Source organism: Ammospiza nelsoni, chromosome 3 (assembly GCF_027579445.1).
Source record: "Ammospiza nelsoni isolate bAmmNel1 chromosome 3, bAmmNel1.pri, whole genome shotgun sequence".
Classification (NCBI taxonomy): domain Eukaryota; kingdom Metazoa; phylum Chordata; class Aves; order Passeriformes; family Passerellidae; genus Ammospiza; species Ammospiza nelsoni.
Genome location: NC_080635.1, coordinates 69,397,172 through 69,414,464, shown reverse-complemented (window position 1 = coordinate 69,414,464; position 17,293 = coordinate 69,397,172). Strand labels below are relative to the sequence as shown.

At 42.5% G+C, this 17,293-nt stretch overlaps 2 protein-coding genes across 4 annotated transcripts in view; one reads left to right on the top strand and one right to left on the bottom strand.

The window, feature by feature from the left end:
• The window catches only part of WASF1 (WASP family member 1), an 87,218-nt gene extending 76,831 nt beyond the window's left edge, over positions 1 to 10,387 (bottom strand). For 2 of the 3 annotated variants that reach the window (XM_059468210.1, XM_059468212.1), the window contains exon 1: positions 10,183 to 10,387. The gene's annotated coding sequence lies outside the window, so the exon portion shown is untranslated. The remainder of the gene's footprint in view (positions 1 to 10,182) is intronic. The other variant, XM_059468211.1, reaches the window with a different exon arrangement.
• Positions 10,388 to 10,891: 504 nt separating this feature from the next.
• CDC40 (cell division cycle 40) overlaps positions 10,892 to 17,293 on the top strand; it is a 36,677-nt gene continuing 30,275 nt past the window's right edge. The window contains exon 1 of the mRNA XM_059469316.1: positions 10,892 to 11,350. Coding sequence (XP_059325299.1) covers positions 11,156 to 11,350 — 195 coding nt within the window. The 5' untranslated portion in view covers positions 10,892 to 11,155. The remainder of the gene's footprint in view (positions 11,351 to 17,293) is intronic.

The window sequence follows — 17,293 nt, the reverse complement described above, 5'->3', positions numbered from 1 at the left end:
TTCCCTACAAAGCAGAAGCATCCTCCTTGGTCTTCTGGGAGTTCAAAAACATACATCCTATCTCCTGTGGAGGACAACACATATATTAAAAATACGTTATAGACAAACAAACTCTGAGTATTGTTCACCTTACCTTTGCCATTGTTCTAGTAAGCACAAAACAATTCAAGATTCAAAAGAGCAGAAAAAGATCAAATATTTGTGCATGACTCAGCAGCTAGGACACACAATACATCCTCCAGATCTTACATTTTTAAAATAGATCTGCACGTCACTTATTAAATCTTATCTCCAAGGCTTGCATAATTCCAGCCAATATTCATACATGCACTGCAGTGGGACTACCATGTACCAGATATAAATTTTCATTAAGAAAGTTCAGAAAAAAACGCCATGTCAATCTCAACAATATTATTATTACAATTAAAACCAAGTGTTTCATTGTGTGTTCTAAGCATTTGAAAATGTCTTCATTTTCTGAAAAGCTGTAACTCTGTGCACTTAATACATATTTTCCTTCTACAAGGCTCCAGATATTTCAACATTTCAACAGTCACACACAACATATATTTTTCTGAAGTGTTTCTTTTGAATCAAAGTACTGTTCCCAAGTACAGGTGAATCAGACGACTCTACAATCCTATCAACAACTGAGTCCAAACGGTTGCTCTTGTTTCAACATGAAATCACAACCATCTATCATTTTGTCTGCAACTCCAGCTAAGAGGTAGCTGAGCACTCTAAAAATAAAGCTAACAGATGTGTCTTGGGATCTAAATGGATGTAATATCTTGAAAAATAAGCTAAACTGCTAACTTGCAAAAATGGCATACATGCAAGCTGCAAGGAAAAAAAAACCACCAAACATTAAAAGCTTCATGTTGGAAGTCAGACTCCTGAGGAAGGTGGAAAATTTACATTAAAGAGTCTTATAGTGCATGTTTGAAAGTACTGCTACATGATCTCATCAATTCCTGGAAAAAGGAGATATAAAACAGGTAGAGAAGAATTTGTCCTTAAAAGTCCCTCAGCCTTCTAAAAAGTTACCATCAAGCTCTCTCATAAAACAAAAACTGACCAAAAAACAGAACAGTACCTCAACATCCAATATGTTTATGACTGCATTACATAGCTCTTGAAGCCTTTTTTCCTAACTGTCTCTATTTTAAAACCACACCTTTATCTCTTTGCTTAATAAAATTAATCCTTTTTTCTAAAAAGACTCTTTCTTGTAATGACACAGACAGTTTCAATTAAAAAAATTACTATTAGTGAAGAGGCTCATTATAATCAAGGATGGACTAGACTATCTATAATCAGCATATGTTTTAGGATTCCAAAAATCTGAAACACTTCTTACCACATTCATACCTCAAAAATCAGCCTTGGTAGCCAGTGCTCCATATAGAAGCACTGAGCTACTGGAAAGCACTTACATTTCTGAAAATGCTCAGACACAAAAGATGACCCATTTAGATTGTTTCTATATACAAATGCCTTTGCTTTTCAATGTATTCCCAGAAACAATGAAAGATAAAGTTAAGGGGCTGTTTTATGCAACAGGGCAAGAGATTGAAAATATTAAGATTTTTCTCTACCAGTAAGTTATTCTACATGAAACTTCTTACCAAGTATTACTTTAGGACAATATTGATCATTAAGCAGCTACTTCCTATGGAAACTCTTTAATATCTACACAGAGCACATGGTGTCAGAAGCTGATGGCAGTTCAGAATTAATAAAAAATTTAGGTCGCAAATTTACATACATTTATTAAGATGTCCCATCATTGGGCAATCCACCATGAGAAGGCCATTCCAGTTATTACATGCTATGCTCTATTAACCAAATCCCCAGACACTCAAAGGGATGGTCCACAGGTTTTGAACTTTTTTCAACACTGATCAGATTTCTAATAAACAAACAGATAGTAAACTTATGAGGAAACTATAGCTTACTAGAAGACAGCCTATAATTATGGTAGTACTTTAAGAATCTATGAAATATGATAGATCTTAAGGATCAATCCCATCTACCTCAATCGGTTTCTTTTCCCTTTCAATGTACTATCACTGTTATCAATTTTTTAATGAATACTGCCGGTAGTTGGAAACATTTGAGCCATTAAGCACCACTCTGGACTTTCCTGCAGGTAGAACAGATGACCATACAGGAGGAACACAAACCTGTCCAGAACTTAGACATGTACTTCACTTGTCACCCCAGAATAAAATAATGTGTTGAGTAGTGACAGGTATGGAAGAGAGGTCCAATTCTCCTCCCACAAGAACTGGACATCTTTTAGAGCAATAGTATAAACAAAAATCTTTCTCCTTGCTAATAAAACTTCTTCCATTTTCTGCACAAAGAAATAAAATTTTATAGTTAGAAGTAGAATGTACAAAAGTCTAGCTAAATCAGCTAGACACAGATAATTCCTAATATCTGACTGGAAACATCATAGCTGGCAGACAAGATAATCTTTTTGGACTGAATTGTACAGAATCCCTCCTGTAGCATGGAACTTGCTGAAGGCAGATTTCCTTGAAGTTCATTTCCGTGGGAAACAAAAACTGTTAACTTCTTTTTAACTCAGGGATATTTTTAATTTTTTTTTTAGTAAACTACTCATGCTAGGCAGAGCCACAGAATGCATCCCTTTGTCTTGCCTGGGTACACAGACAGCACTGCTTCCAGTGGGTGCCACACTGGAAGCTTCCCTGGCACAACAGTCTTGAATCTTGAGTTCCCTCTGCCTCTGACTGATACCTGTATGCATCCTGCCATGTAATGCCATTCCTCAGCTACAGTGTAAGCCCAGCAACACCACATATGTGTTGTACAGGGTTGGATCTGTTTTTACAAGGCAAAATTCAGATCAAACTGCAATGCCAGGAACTTTCATTACCATCACTACAGCAGTCAAAGCCACCTATCACTCCTCCTGAATTAACTGTAAGATAATTTTTCCTTCTGCTGTGAAGATCATTTAATCATAGGACATTCGAGGCTGCCCAAAACAGGATCAGCCAGAGCAGTTTGCTCAGAGTATCAAGATGTAACAAATACCACTGTCCTGTATCACCATCAGAGACCAATATCTGCCATACTGGGTAGCTGGGTGGCATAGAACTCAAAGTTCCTTCCCCATAAATTAGACAATTTTTGTAAAGCCCTTGTTCCTGAAGAGAGGCTTCCAAATGAAGAGACCTATGACAAACTCAACCTGTATTTTCACTTGTATTCTCAAGCTTGCTAAGTTTCACAACCGCATATGGAAACAGTTGAGGAAGTTTGTCAATCACAGCCTTCTCCTTTAACATCAACAAAAGGCTGTTGAGAGTTAAAAGACCTTTCTAAGCATTTCTGCACAGACATTCAGTGGCTAGTGGCTGAACAAGATTTAACAAGTTAAGCATTTCCTTTTTTTACTGAAAAGCTGACTCTGCATGCCACTTTTACAAGTGCTGGTTGAATTACTTAAGTTCCCACATATTATCAACTTATAAATGACTTGCGATTTTCCCAATTTTTTTAATTACTTGAAGGCGTGGTGTGGTTTTGTTTTATGATAATGAGATATTTTTGTAGAAAACCACTTATCTGGTACAGCTCATCTGTCAGACAATCCATGTGAACCTGAATATGGCTGGAAGGTAAAAGATTCTCAAACCACAAAGAGTGTCATGTTGGAGAAATATCCCTAACAACTCTAATTTTGGCCACCCTATAGACATCACATCAGAACTGGCAACTGGGAGCAGCTGGACAAGCCACTTCAATATAGTATTTAGCATAAATATGACCAGTAAAGTATCTCAGTGTCAATCACTTTTTCAGTTTTCCATAACCTATGCATCTGCTATGCAGTGCAGATACCAGACAAAAGAGCTACTCTGAAAGGAAGAAGACTCCACACCCAAAAAGGGCACTCATAAACTTGCTGGACTGGTCTAAGACAGCTTCACTTCATACATCAATTTTCATTCATGATTTTTCAAACTTCCCATCCCCATGCTACAAGCCATTTCTATATTCAATCTATTGATGCAGGAGTTTTACACGTTACCTTTCTGGCTTGGACTGCTTCATTTTGTGTAAAATAGTTCAGTACATCAAACAGCCAGAAAATTACTCCAAAACCCAGGAATTACAACATTTATTTCAGCTATTGAAAACTGAGAATACCTCACTGGAATGAATATTAATTTATTTGAGTAGTCACCTCAGATGAGAAAGAACAAAGTTCAAATTATTGAAGCAAGTAAAGCAAGAAGTTTAAGCTGGTTCTGTGTGTTCAAGAGAAACAGTCTATCAGGGAAAGACAGGTATACAGATACATACATGTATCAAGAGAAATACAGGTACATTTAGCAGACACAGGGAAAAAGTCTCAATTCCCTCCTCCTTGCAAAAAACATATGGCTTCAATAAATTGCTTTTTACTGATTGAAGGGGTTTTGCTTTTACATCTGCTATTGGAGAGCTTAAATTCACATGTATTTTATAGCCCACTCCTCACTTTCTTTCATTTCCTTGGGTAAATAATTCCAATCTTTTCATTCCCTTGACAAACTCTGCCATATCCATCATATCAAACTCTTTGCAATAGTGTGATTTATCTCTTTTAAACTAATTGACAGTTAATAATGCACTTTGAATAGCAGATAAGAATTAATGAATTTGTATACAATGGCAATTCCTTCTCTGTTTTTTTGCCCACTTCTGATTACACCTATAATTTGGATAACAGTACCTTATCAAACCTTATAATAATGCTCAAAAATTTTGTTACATTAATACAGTTAATTTAGAAACTCTTCAGACATATAAATGGAAACTTATTTTCTGCTTCCAAAACACACTGGTTTGCCTATACCAACAGGCAGTTTTACCTGTCCATCCTGCTGTCCTTCCACAAAGCTTGCTTAGACTTCTCAGGTGACCTTTCCAATATTTGTGAATTTGATTAAATTGTTTTAAATCCTCAGTAAATAATTCTACTTTATGAATCAAATTCTACAGATGACTAATATATTGGACAGCTCCTGTTCAATATTTAAGAGAAAAAATTAAGTCTCCTATAAGTTAATATTTCTGTTAATTCCTCTCAGAGATTTTTGTGATCCATGAAAATATTTTACCTCTCATATCATGGCTTTTTCATTTAATACCCTGGTGTGAGGAACCTTCAATTGCACCTTTTAAAAGTGTATGCAAAGTCGAACTTTATTCATATTTAATCCACTCTGCTACTATTGCAATAAAACCCCATGTAGATTAGTGAGGCACATTTATCATTGCAGAAGCAGTACCAATACTTGTGATTTCAGTTAGTACCACTGAGTCTACCATCAGTCTGCTGTCACCACATACTTCTATCTGCAGGCATTTGTGATTGTAAAGGATGAGAATTACATGTGTATAGTTTTTCATTAAGAGCACCCAACGACTTTCAGTCCTGTTCCCTATGCAAACTTTGAGATCACTTGGAGAGTATTTGTTGGAAACTCTCCTTCAGTAACTTAAAATCTACTGACCAATTTTCTACCAAATTTGTTTTTCAATGTGTGAAAACAAGAAGCAAATAGAGAACAGACACTCCATTAATACTTGCAGAAAATGATACAGCTTACCACAGAGCAGAAAAAAAAGGGAAAAGACAGTACAAATGCCTTAGCTATAACAGAATATAATGTCTTTTATTATATGCCAAAAACCTACACCTGGCTTTAGAATAGATTCCTGTTTTCTAACAAGTTTTAAATGTCATATTGTTAGGGCATTTATAATATTTTATTCTGCATGGAATCAGCTGTCAGAAGACTAAATTCATGTTGCAACTACAGTATCTAATTGAAAAAGTCAGCCAACAAAAAGGTACAAGCTCATTGAAAATTATCCATTATTTCTGCTCTTTGTTAAGAGCTTTGCTAAAATGTAACTACATTTGTTTGTTATCCTGTAGTTCTTTGAAAGTATAAGGTAATTTCTTATACCAACAGACAAGCAAGCTGTCAATCTAGCTTCCCCCAAAAACACAGCACATTTTCAGAAATGTATACACTTTTGATGACGTTTTCTGTCCTTTAACTGATTTGAAAAAACATTTTTCAGAGAATTAAGAAAACCAATATAAATTTGTAATTATGCTAATTAAGTTTATATTCCCAGAAGTCTACAATTAGTTTTGCTGCCTCTCTGACACAGTACTCATTCAGCTTGTGCTGTAAGATGCAGTTCACAGTACTGCATATGCAGCTGAGTAGCTCGAAGAAGCTGCACAGCTTCCATCCTCTAGGGAAGAGGTGGCTCTGCAACAAATATTATTTAGTTTGCAAAGTCATCTGAAACAAGTACAACAGTCTAAGTTGTTTCAGTCTTATCCCATATCATTCTTGCTTTGAAACCACACCTTGTAAACATGAAATATATAGCATGTAATCTGTGTCAGACAACCTCAAGATCCCTTCCAAAAAACTTAAAGAGACTGATTCACAGATGTACTGGAACAGAGAACTCTTTTTGCAATCTGGCGCCTCGGTATCTTTCAGAATCCGGGACCTAGTCCAAAATAACAAAAACTAGAAAAGAGGTATTATCACCCTTGCAGCAGTCAGAGGCTCCAAGGCATCAGAAACAGCAGAGCGCGAGTTATAAAATGTGCTTCAGTCTCCAAGCAGCTACATTAGAGAACACTGAGATGCACCGGACACACAAGCAGGTGCTTAGAAAAGGGCCCAATCCAAACGCAGCAGGAGTAACCTGAGAAGGCTTACATCATTATACCTTTTCTCAGCAGCCAAAAGAATATGAACAGAGGCAAAAGACCCTCATTTTCTTTCAAATCTGTATTTCCCACAGACAACAGAACTTTGTATTTTGGTTCAATTCTCTGTCTGATAAGTATCATGGTGGTTTTTTTTCCCCTCCCTTTCCTCCAAACTGCAGCCTTACAGATCTTGGTGGACGAGAATTGAGAGTATATGCAAGGGGGCTGATAGCAATTTAGAAGAACTAAAAAATATACAGGAAAAAACTAGAATAAGCAGGATTATATGCATCATTTTCTGTGGGGAAGAAAAACCAGCTGAAAGCACAAGGGTGTGAGATAAAGCATGCCCATAATGGAAAGCAACAAAAAAGAACTAAGAAAGAGCAAGCAAAGGGAAAAGAAAGTAGGATAGAATACATTAAAAGTAGAGGGAACAGATTTCGTGATCAACTATAGGGAAGAAAAAGACTGATGTGGAGGAAAATTTGTGAAATGTTAAAATTTAATATATTGTACCTCAAATTGTGAAGCAAATCAGTCTCAAACAGGAAGTGTTGGGGGGGGGGGGGGGGGGGGTTGATGGGTGTTCCTCCACTTGGAAACTGGCTGGCTGAATCCAACCAAATTTGTCAGAGATGTAGAATTCCCAAAGATACCTATAAAATGCTAAGTTCACGAAATCAAGATGCTGTAATTGTCCTGACCAAGGGAAAGGATTCAGAATGCATTAACACCTTGTTGGACATTAGACAATCTACAAAAGAATGAGACTGTACTAAAAAAAAATTCCATTATAGCTTACAACCACTCTCAGGATTAAAAAAAAACCCTGAACAAACCCACACACACACAAAAAAAAAAAAAAAATAAAAAAAAGGAAAAAAAAGAAAAGAAAAAGAAAAGGTAAAAACCAGGCTTCTACTGCTCAAGGAACCACTCTCCTAAAATACTTCTTCCTCTTTCCTTTCACCAGGGGAAAAGACATGGTAATACTTGGAATAGTATTTGCCACTACATGAGGAGTAACAACAAACAAGTGTTAAAAGGCCCTCTTGATATATGAGTGATGTACAAAGGGAGACAGTATTATCTTCCTTTGGAAAATTAAAGCAAGAGAAGCAAAGTGAATGCAAGGCAAAGCAGCAGTGAAAAAGCTGGATGGAAAGCAAAGCCAAGCAACCCGAACCACCTTCCACCCACTGCCTCAGTCTGCCTCGGAACCAGCAGCATCCAACGCATAACAGAACACATTTTGTGGAATTCAGTTAAATGGGAACATGCAGCACACAGTAATCAATGAGCAGAGCTTTTCAGAAAAGCTGTTATCTTCCTTTCAGTTTGTTTTATACTGATCAACCCCTTCTTGAAATTACAAATATGCAGCTGATAGTCAAGATACACCAGTATATTAGCTCAACACAAATGACCAGCAGCAACTCCTCAGCTTTTTTGACAAAACCAGATTTTAGATTATGGTGTACATTAGCCATCTACACTTTCAAAGCATAGTCAAGTCAGTTTTTTATACCCAGAAGTGACATTGGCTCACTTGCTGAAAATTAATCTTTGCTACTATATAAGCAATGAGAAACTTCAGACAGTATTGCCCTGAATGCTTTCTCACGTATTTGTTTATCTATTACAGCTGGTACCAGGAAGGCAGCTATTTTAAACCAGTAAATGATTTTTGTAGGTTCTGCAACAAAAGCGTCTAGAATCCCAGATGATTGCATTTCACTGGCAAGCGAACTTGGATGCTTGGACACAACACAGTTGAACATACTTATGTCAGCTACCGAAGCTTTGTGAATCAAACACTTAAAATTCAAGGTTAACAAGGCAGAACTACTTTAATGATTTTCAATACAGTTCTCCAGACAAAACATCACAAACTGGTTGCACAAACAGACCTTGAATTTTTCACTTTTCAGGAAGCACACCTTTTAACTTCAGACAATACCTACGATCTGCATGCCAAGAGAAAAAGGAATGCAGTCATATGGAATCAGTTAACAATTGCTGCCAATAAACCAATTGACTGCAGTGGAAGAACCCCTTTTGATATTAATAAGCAGTGATTCATGTGAAGTGTCATATAGTTTTCCTTACTTATGGATTCATCATCCTTAGATTTAAGACGAAAAAGTCAGCTCATTACCATATGAAATGTTGGTTCAATGTAGCATATTTCAGCTGTTGGAGATGCAAACAAAAGGTCTTAGCGGTGAAATACGTAGGACTTTTACCTAAAATCCTGTTCTAGCACACAAAGACATAGCATACCTGTGTCTAACAGAACAAATCTTAATGCAGCACCTTGCTCCACTCCACACTACCAACACTTTCTATATGCCATCTACGTTTATTCTAGCCTTTTTAAAAAAAACAAATAAAACGAAGTGATACCTTCTCAAGCTAAGAAAACAAATGTTTAACAAATGTTTTAAACCGTGACTGCTGAAAAGGGTGGAAAATTCAAAGTAGAGCATTTAATCGGATTAAATGCCACTGTGTCACAATTAGATGTCACTGTGTGCTCACTTTAATTCCGAAAGCACATGCGGCTCGAAGGGAAGTCATGGCACTGTGCGGCTCCAGGTGCAAGCGGGAGCACTGCACACACCTGGCGGCACCGCCAGCGCTTCCTCGGCCGCCGCTCCGTCCTTCCCATCGCTCCCGTCCGCGGGCGCGGAGGAAGGCGATCGGGAGCGGGCTGAGAGAAGTTGGAACCTACGCGCTTCTCCTCGCTCCCGGCCATCCCCCGCGATATCCGAGCCCTCCTAACAATGGTAGCAGTGTTCCAGCGGGCAGCTCTGCCCGGGAACCGGACCGAATCCCCCGGCGGTCCCGCCGCCCGTCCGCACCTCTGCCCGGGCCAGCGCCGGTGCCCGCGGCGGGAGGGGACGGACGGACGGGGATGGGAGGGGGCGCCGCTCCCCGCACCTGGCGGCGGTGACGTCACCCGCCGCCCCCCGCCCGCCCGCCCGCGCGCTGACCCCGGCCCCGCTCCCCGCACCTTCCCCGCCGGCCGATCCCGCCGCGGGCACACGGGGCGGCCGGGAGCGGGAGGAGGAGAGCCAAGCGCCGCGCTCCGGCACAAGTGCGGCACCCTCCCCTACGCCGCCTCGCAACACGCCCCCCTCATGCCCCTGCCCGCGGGGGCGGCGGGGACACGGAGGAAAGCGGCTCCGCGGCGTGCTTCCACCTTCCCTCCATCACAGCCTCCCGCCGCCGCCCCCCGCGCGGGCGCGCACAAAGGGGAGGGGACCAACACCTGGCGACCGCCGGTCCCTTTGTGGGGTAGGCGCGTCCCGCAGCCCCGCCGGCGATGGGGAGCGGGGGCCGGTCCCTCCCGCCAGTCCCAGAGACCGCGGGGGAAGCAAGGCAGGGGGGCGGGGGGCACTTACTCGCCTGCCCTCGCTGCGCACCTTCACGCCGCTCAGCCTCAGCCCCTCCCTCCGCGGCCGCCGGGGCGCTGGAAGTTCAGGCGGCGCCGGCCATTCGCAGCCGGCGGCTCCGTGTTTCGGGGGGCGGCGGCGGGCGCGGAGCGTCCCCGGCGGCTTCACAATAGACACCGGGCAGCGCGCGCGTGTCTCTGTGTGTGTGCGCGTGTGTGAGCGCGCGGGGGGCGGGGCCTCTCCCGGCTCGCCGAGCCGGGCGGGAGGGAGCGGGGGGGAAGCGCTGTTTACCCGGCGGCCGAACCCGGCCGCCCCCCCCCCACCGCCCGATGCTCGGGCTGGTCCATGCGCCACCGCCCCCCACCCCGCGGGCGGGCAGGTGGTACAGTCCGGCCCGCCGGGCTCCCTCTCCCCGGCGCGGGCGGGGCGGGGTCCCGCCGCTGTGACGTGCCGAAGCCGGGTGTGCCGGCGGCCAATCAGCGCGCGGGGGCGGAGCTCCCCGGGGCACGGCACGGGGCCGGAGCGGTGGGAGCCCGGGGGTGACAAGCAGGGCTCCTGTGAGGCCGGGCTCCCCGCTCCGTTGCCTTCTGTCGAAAAGACGGCGAAGACGCTTTGTGTGGGAGAAGAAGTGGGCGGCTGGAGTTCTCCCCGGGCTCTTGAATATTTATTTTCCCCTGCCGCCAGGCAAAGTGGAGGCGAGAGCCGGAGGGAAACTTCCGAGCGCGGCGCCGCGTTGCATGCTGGAGCTTGTAGTCCTGCTGTAGAGTCCTGAAAGGTTAAGCACCGTCAACACCCAAATGGTGCTTCTCCCATCAAGCGCCTGTATATCCTGTAACAAAATTTATCCTTTAGAGTGTGTTTTCTGTTTTAACGAGCCACAATTTAAGACGCAGTTCCACCCCGCTCGTTCTGCGGGGGAAGGGACCCATAGAGCCTTGCGGAGCTGCCAGAACCTGCCCGTCCCGTCATCCCCCGCGCCAAGATGTCGGCGGCTATAGCCGCGCTCGCCTCCTACGGCGGCTCCGACTCGGAGCCCGACTCGGAGCCCGAGACCGAGGGCGGCTCCCAGCGCTCCGCCGCCGTGCTCGCCAGCCGCGATGCCGTGCTGCACCTTCGGGCGCCTCCCGCCGCGCCCCCGGCCCTGCCCGTCGACGCGGCCCCGGAAGTAGCCGTGAAGGTAGGCAGCCCTCCGGGGCCCGGGCCGCCCGCCTGCCCCGCGGTGTGTCCGCCCGCTGGCCCCGGGACAGCGCTGGGGGCAGCCCTGGAGCAGCCCCGGACTGGGGAAGCGGGGCGGAACGGGCGCGGTGCCGGTAGGGGTGCCGTGCCGCCGCCTGGCCCTGCCCTGCCCTGCTTGGAGCTGTGGGGGTCGGAGCTGTGGAGGGAAGGGCGTGTGTCGGGGAGCGCCCGTGGATTCCTGCCGCAGGGGTCGAGTCTGTTAAAGCTCCATCTCAGAGCTCATCTCATCTCATCTCATTGATTCCAGTTCCTTAGATACTGCTTGCTGTTCCCTGTGTAAGGTGTTTTCCTGTGTGGTTTTCCCGGGTTGTGGGGTGAAGTCGATACGTGATAGGGTGGCTGCAACTGAATCCTCTTCTAAAGGACAACCTGCAAGCTGGTTGGTGTTCCTATACCATTATTGCTGGGGAACCCTTTCTTTTTCAAGTTCAGTATCACATTGGCTCACTTTTGTGTTACCAGAAAGGGAGTGGGGAGAGTGCTGATTTAGCTTTGGGGTTTTTTGTACAGGCAACAAATTTCTAATCAAAAGCAGGCATCTTGCTGTGATAACTGTCATTGTTACTGTCCTGCTGCCACATGCTCGGAAAAGTTTCTTGCCTAGTGACCAAGAGATGGATGGGCTCTTTCACTTTGTTGTCATTAGTTAATTCACGTCACAATTTATCATATTTTTGTGTAGAAGTTGTGTTGTGTATAGTGACTACATTTGTTTATCTCTTAGGGGCTTGGAAACCTGGCTTCTCAAGTTGCAGCATCTAGCAGGTTGTCTTGTGCACATTTGAGAGCAAATACTAATTAACTAATTAATTCCTGAGTGTTAGTGTAAGTGGCAAGTAGCACTGGATGTGCTTTCTACCATCCTTAAGCCTGTAGCAACAGGTTTTCCCTTTGCTTCACCAGCACAAAGGCTTATGTAGTTGCTCAGGGACTGGCAGCTACAGGGACTGGCAACCACAGCTTGCATTTTTGGCAGTTGAGAGTGTGAACCTGAAATGGTTGGTGTTCTGTGTTCTAACTGTTTCAGCTGTTTCTGGTTCAGAATTTTGGCCTCTTAACTGGCCAAAGGCTTATGTATGCTTTAAACAGGAGCAGGTCCTCACTCTCTTTAAAAGCAGGTGTCATTGTTAGCACATTGAGCTGACAGCATTTGGACTACTGAAGTGTGCATATCAAATAAAGCCCTAAGATGTTACTCCTACATGGATTTAATTTGTCAGTTAAAATCTGCTGAGTCCTTATTTCAAAGTACATCATAGTTACATAAAGTCACATTTCTATGAAAAAAATTATTCTGTGATTGAAAACTGTGCTAATGGTTGGTAACTGTGTTTTAAAAGTTTGAGGGGCTGGCTTTTGTTACACCCTCTTCTGACAGTCTGCTTCTTGGAATAGGCCTATTGCTGATCCTGATGTTAAATTGCTCGTAATAGATAACAGCTGTAATTATTGGTGACTCCAGTCCAGTAACACTTCTGTTCTCATTCTAAACAGGAAAGCCCACTGGATGAAAGTTGCATGCTTCTATTACTGTTTTTAGCACCACTAAAATCACTTGAAGAAAGACAACAAAGGATGGAAGTTTGTGTTTCTGGTCCCTTCATGCAGAAGAAGATAGGTAGTAACTATTCAGAGAAGGATAGCTGGGCTGAGGAAGGGTTCTGCTTCTGTAAGAGGTGGTAGTGAGAAGGCCAGAACAGACAGCTGAGGTGTAAAATATGACAGACACCTACAAAATCATTAAATGGCACAGAGAGGGGGTTAAACACTCCCTGTCTCTTCCATTACAGCAGCCATAAGCTATCTAGTAGGAGTTAGCTTCAAAGCAAATAAAAGGATGCACCTCTTCGTGCCATGTGCAGTAGGGCTTATTCTCATGCCAAAAAGTACAGTGTGTAGAAGAATTTTGTTGCAAGGAGAGTCTGGACAAGTACTTGGAGGAGATCCATTGAAGGATGAGGTGACAATAAATACAGATTTCCTCAAGACTCACCAAGACCTGAAAATATTTGGCTGTTGGGAGAGTGCAGAAGTATCATTGCTCTGCTCTTACTCTCCCCTAGATGCCAAGTTTCCATAAGGCAGATGTTTTCTTTTGTGGGAACAGTAGACAGGTTAATCAAGATATTTTCTTTCTCCAAATACATCATCAAGCAGTAGGTAAGCATGACAGTATTGTAAATAGAGGCTGTTCAAGAAGGGGAAAGAGCCCAGTTGCCAACAGTCAGGCAGTTGTCAAACCCAATTATAATTAGTGTTCCTACAGTTTGTATTCCTATGAAAAAATCACCCTAACACTACTGACAGTTCTATCTTCACTTTTGGATTATAAATGGAGAAGGAAATTCAGGAAATTGTACTTTCTGTGAAGAAATCACTTTGCAGGAACCACTGTGTCTATAAGCTTTGCTTTTGAGAGAACAATTATTGTTTGATCTCTGTCCAGGGTAAGGCTCAGATTGGAGCAGATTTTATGATACTTCTCTACAGCATTCCCTTCAGTAGTCTTGAGGAGAGGACACTTAACTGGGTTAAAATAACAAGGCTGGCCCAGCCCAGTGCAGGAGCTGGAGATTTGTGTTGCCTTCAATGTGAGAAGGGATTGGAAATGTCAGTTCCCTTTCAATCTAATTCACGTTTGGCACTGTGCAGGTTTCCAGAAGAGTTTTACATAAGGGGAGGAAGTAGACTTCAGTCACTCTCCTTAATGTTTTTTAAAACCTAATCCTGCCAGCAATGGGGAGAAGAAAGATACAAAGTGGTGTGTGACAATTCTGTAGCAGTGATTGAACCTTAGTGGACTTGGGAAGTGTTATGGTTAGGAGTGTTTGTCTTCTTTGACATGGTGGGTTTTCCAGTTTTCTTGGACACAAAATATCTTGTAGAGAATGGGTGTTTAGAGCTTGTCATCCTGCAAGATCCTGGGAATCTAACCTAGTTCAACAAAACTATTTAGCATATGCTTTTCTTGCTGGTTTATTTTTATTCTGTTGAAGTTAGTGAGGCAGTCATTTACTATTAGGAATGCATGAATGGGTGGAAAGAATAAAAGCTGATAACAGCCATGTGTTAATGTTGGAGCTTCACTGCAAATGCTATTTATCTCTTGGTAATAAATTTGTAAATCTTTAGAATGAGATAATGTGCATTTGACAGCCCAAGTGGTTTAGGCAAGAATTGATAAGTGACAAACTGCTTAAGTCTCAGTGGCTCATGGGATGTGGGCTTAATTTGCCACATTTTAATGCGATCGATAATTAAAACTAATTAAATGTTATGCAAAGCAACCTGCCCTTTTTAGCTATTTGACTAACTAGTAATGACTATACCTGGGGAAATGGGATGCTGTAAGTTTATTATCTGAAATGTCCAGAAAAAAAAAAGAAAATCCCCCAACATATAGACATCAAAACTCTCTGCTTGCATGAGATGAAGCTGGAAAATATAAGCCACATTAGATTATTACTAAGGAACAGAGTTATCATCCAAGGTGCACCTTGGTCTTTTTATTAAGGTTTTGGTTTGTTGCCTGTTACAGGGATTTTGCTGCTGTTTAATTTAAGAAATATTTTTGTTCTGTGTGCACATAAAGAAACTTCCAGCAAGCTCTTTTAACATAATTTTTTATTAGTGTACTATTTTTTATTCTATAAATTAAGCGATTTTCATAGAAAGTAGCACTATTGTTTTATGGGATTTGGGTAGGAGGTTTTTTTTCCAATAAAAAGAGGATTGTGGCATGTTTAAGGAACTTGTTAAGGAGGAAAGTTAATCTGATCTACTGTACTTGTAGTCTAAAATCCCTTCTATTTCTTGTCCTCTTTCTTATGCTTTAAAGTGGCCAAGCTTTATGGTAGGACTGAAGGAGCATGCCTTGAAAGGAACCAGACATTACAACTGGGGAGGTGTAATGAAGCACCCCCTTGTCTACACTTAGCATCAAAAGCTTCTTCCTGTCTCAAGAGAGATTCCTGAGGCAATGCTAATACTCAAGAGTACAGCCCAGTGTGCCATTCTCCCACAACAGTGTGATTGTGTTTTGTTAATCAAAAGGTGCAAAAGGACAGCATTTAACTATCAAAACAATTTTTTTACCTCATCACATCATCTCTGAATTGTAAAGCAACCTGTTATTGCAAGTTAGTAGACATCACATCTATTAAAAAAAACCCCAAAACAACATACCAACACAGTAAGTAGTTTGGTGAAATGATGTCATCTGCTTCTTTTTGCCTTGTACCAGCAGTAATTCTTGCATCTCTTGGGCAGACATTCATTCAATCTGTGTGCCAAACTTCAGTGGATCTATGGAGTGAACATTTTCAGTTTTTGATTGTCCTTATTTGTGCAAACTTGTATAATCTGCTGCATTAGATTTCTCAGTTTTCTATTGAGGTCTTATTTTCTTAGGCCTTCAATAATGGGTTTTTTTTCTTACCTGACATGTGGTGCCCAATGTAGCCACTGTATTTCAGTTTGGTGCTTGTTACAAGTGCTGAGAAAAGCAGAGAGGTGACACATAGAGCTAAGTTTGCAGCTTCTTTCTATTATGTTTTTCAAGATAGCCAGTAAAATGTAACTTCCTAAAACCTTAATTCTTTGGTTCCAGGTTATGTGGGGTGTACAGCTGTAACTGCATGATATTACAGCATGCCATAAAGCTCATAGTAATAAAATTTCTGAGTTGGCAGCAAACACCAGCTGCTTTTCTGCCAGTCCTACAGCTGAACTTTTCACTTTCTCCAAAGGAACACTGTATCTGTTTGAGAGCTTTTTGACCCTTTTTTTAATGGTTCCTGTGCCTTTGAGAGTGGAAGTGATCTGGAGTTATACTTAGCCCTTCACTGGAATCACAGATGCCCTCATCTTTCAGCTTAACTATCTCCCATCCCACAGAGCCACTTGTGTCACACTTGGCACATAAGCTACATGATGGATTGCTCACCTTAGGTTTTTAGATAAATACTTCCTGTGACCAAAGGAAAAGCTACAGCACAGCAGAGAGGTGATCTCTTAGATTACCTTATCTCAGTCACAGCTCTGCCAGACTGCTGCTCCTGTGATCCCTTCCCTGTCAGCTGCAGCTGTGGCAAATGCATCTGGAATGCATGCAGTTAAGGCTGTTGCCAGCATAAAGGGACAGTGTTGTGAGACCTGTATTACCTTTTCTTGCTTTCTGGGTCTTAGAAAGATGAGTTCTGCTGAAATGGTCTTCTGGCAATGCATGCAGTTGTACCCAGAGATCTTCATGTGCGGAGGTTGCCAATGAGTTCTTTCCCCTCATCTGGAAAAATAAAAATAAGGCCACAACCAAAATACACCAATGCAGATAGCTTGGCAATTGATGTAATGAATGATGGGCTAGTTAATATTTTTCATGTTTCTGCTACCTACTAGAGTCTCATAATGCTGTACAAAATGGCACTTACCAGATGTTGACCAAAGCATAATTTGTCTGCTGCAATTTGAACTCTTGCCATGGACAAACACTTGGCAACATGTTGTGTCAATACTTTATATTCCTATCAAGATTTCATTTTTTAAAAATACTGAGAAAATAGAGTGGGTAGTTGGACCACATTCAAATTTTTGCACAGTTGAAAGCCAAAGAGAAGATAACCATTATGTGCTTCAGCAGCATGTTATGGGATTGTCATTTGCTGCCCTAATACATGAAAACGTGAATAAGACTGGAGGTCTTGAGGAGCGTAGCTCTTATAAATATAACATGTGCTTCAATTTCAAGGCTCGGTGGTTTTCACACAGAAAGAATGTGCCTGTGGTGGTCTAGGAGTGAACATATTGTGTGGCTTTCAAGTGACTCAGCACTGTTCCACCAGCAGCAGAGTAGAACCAGAATTGCTGTAATCCTCCAGCAGAGGAT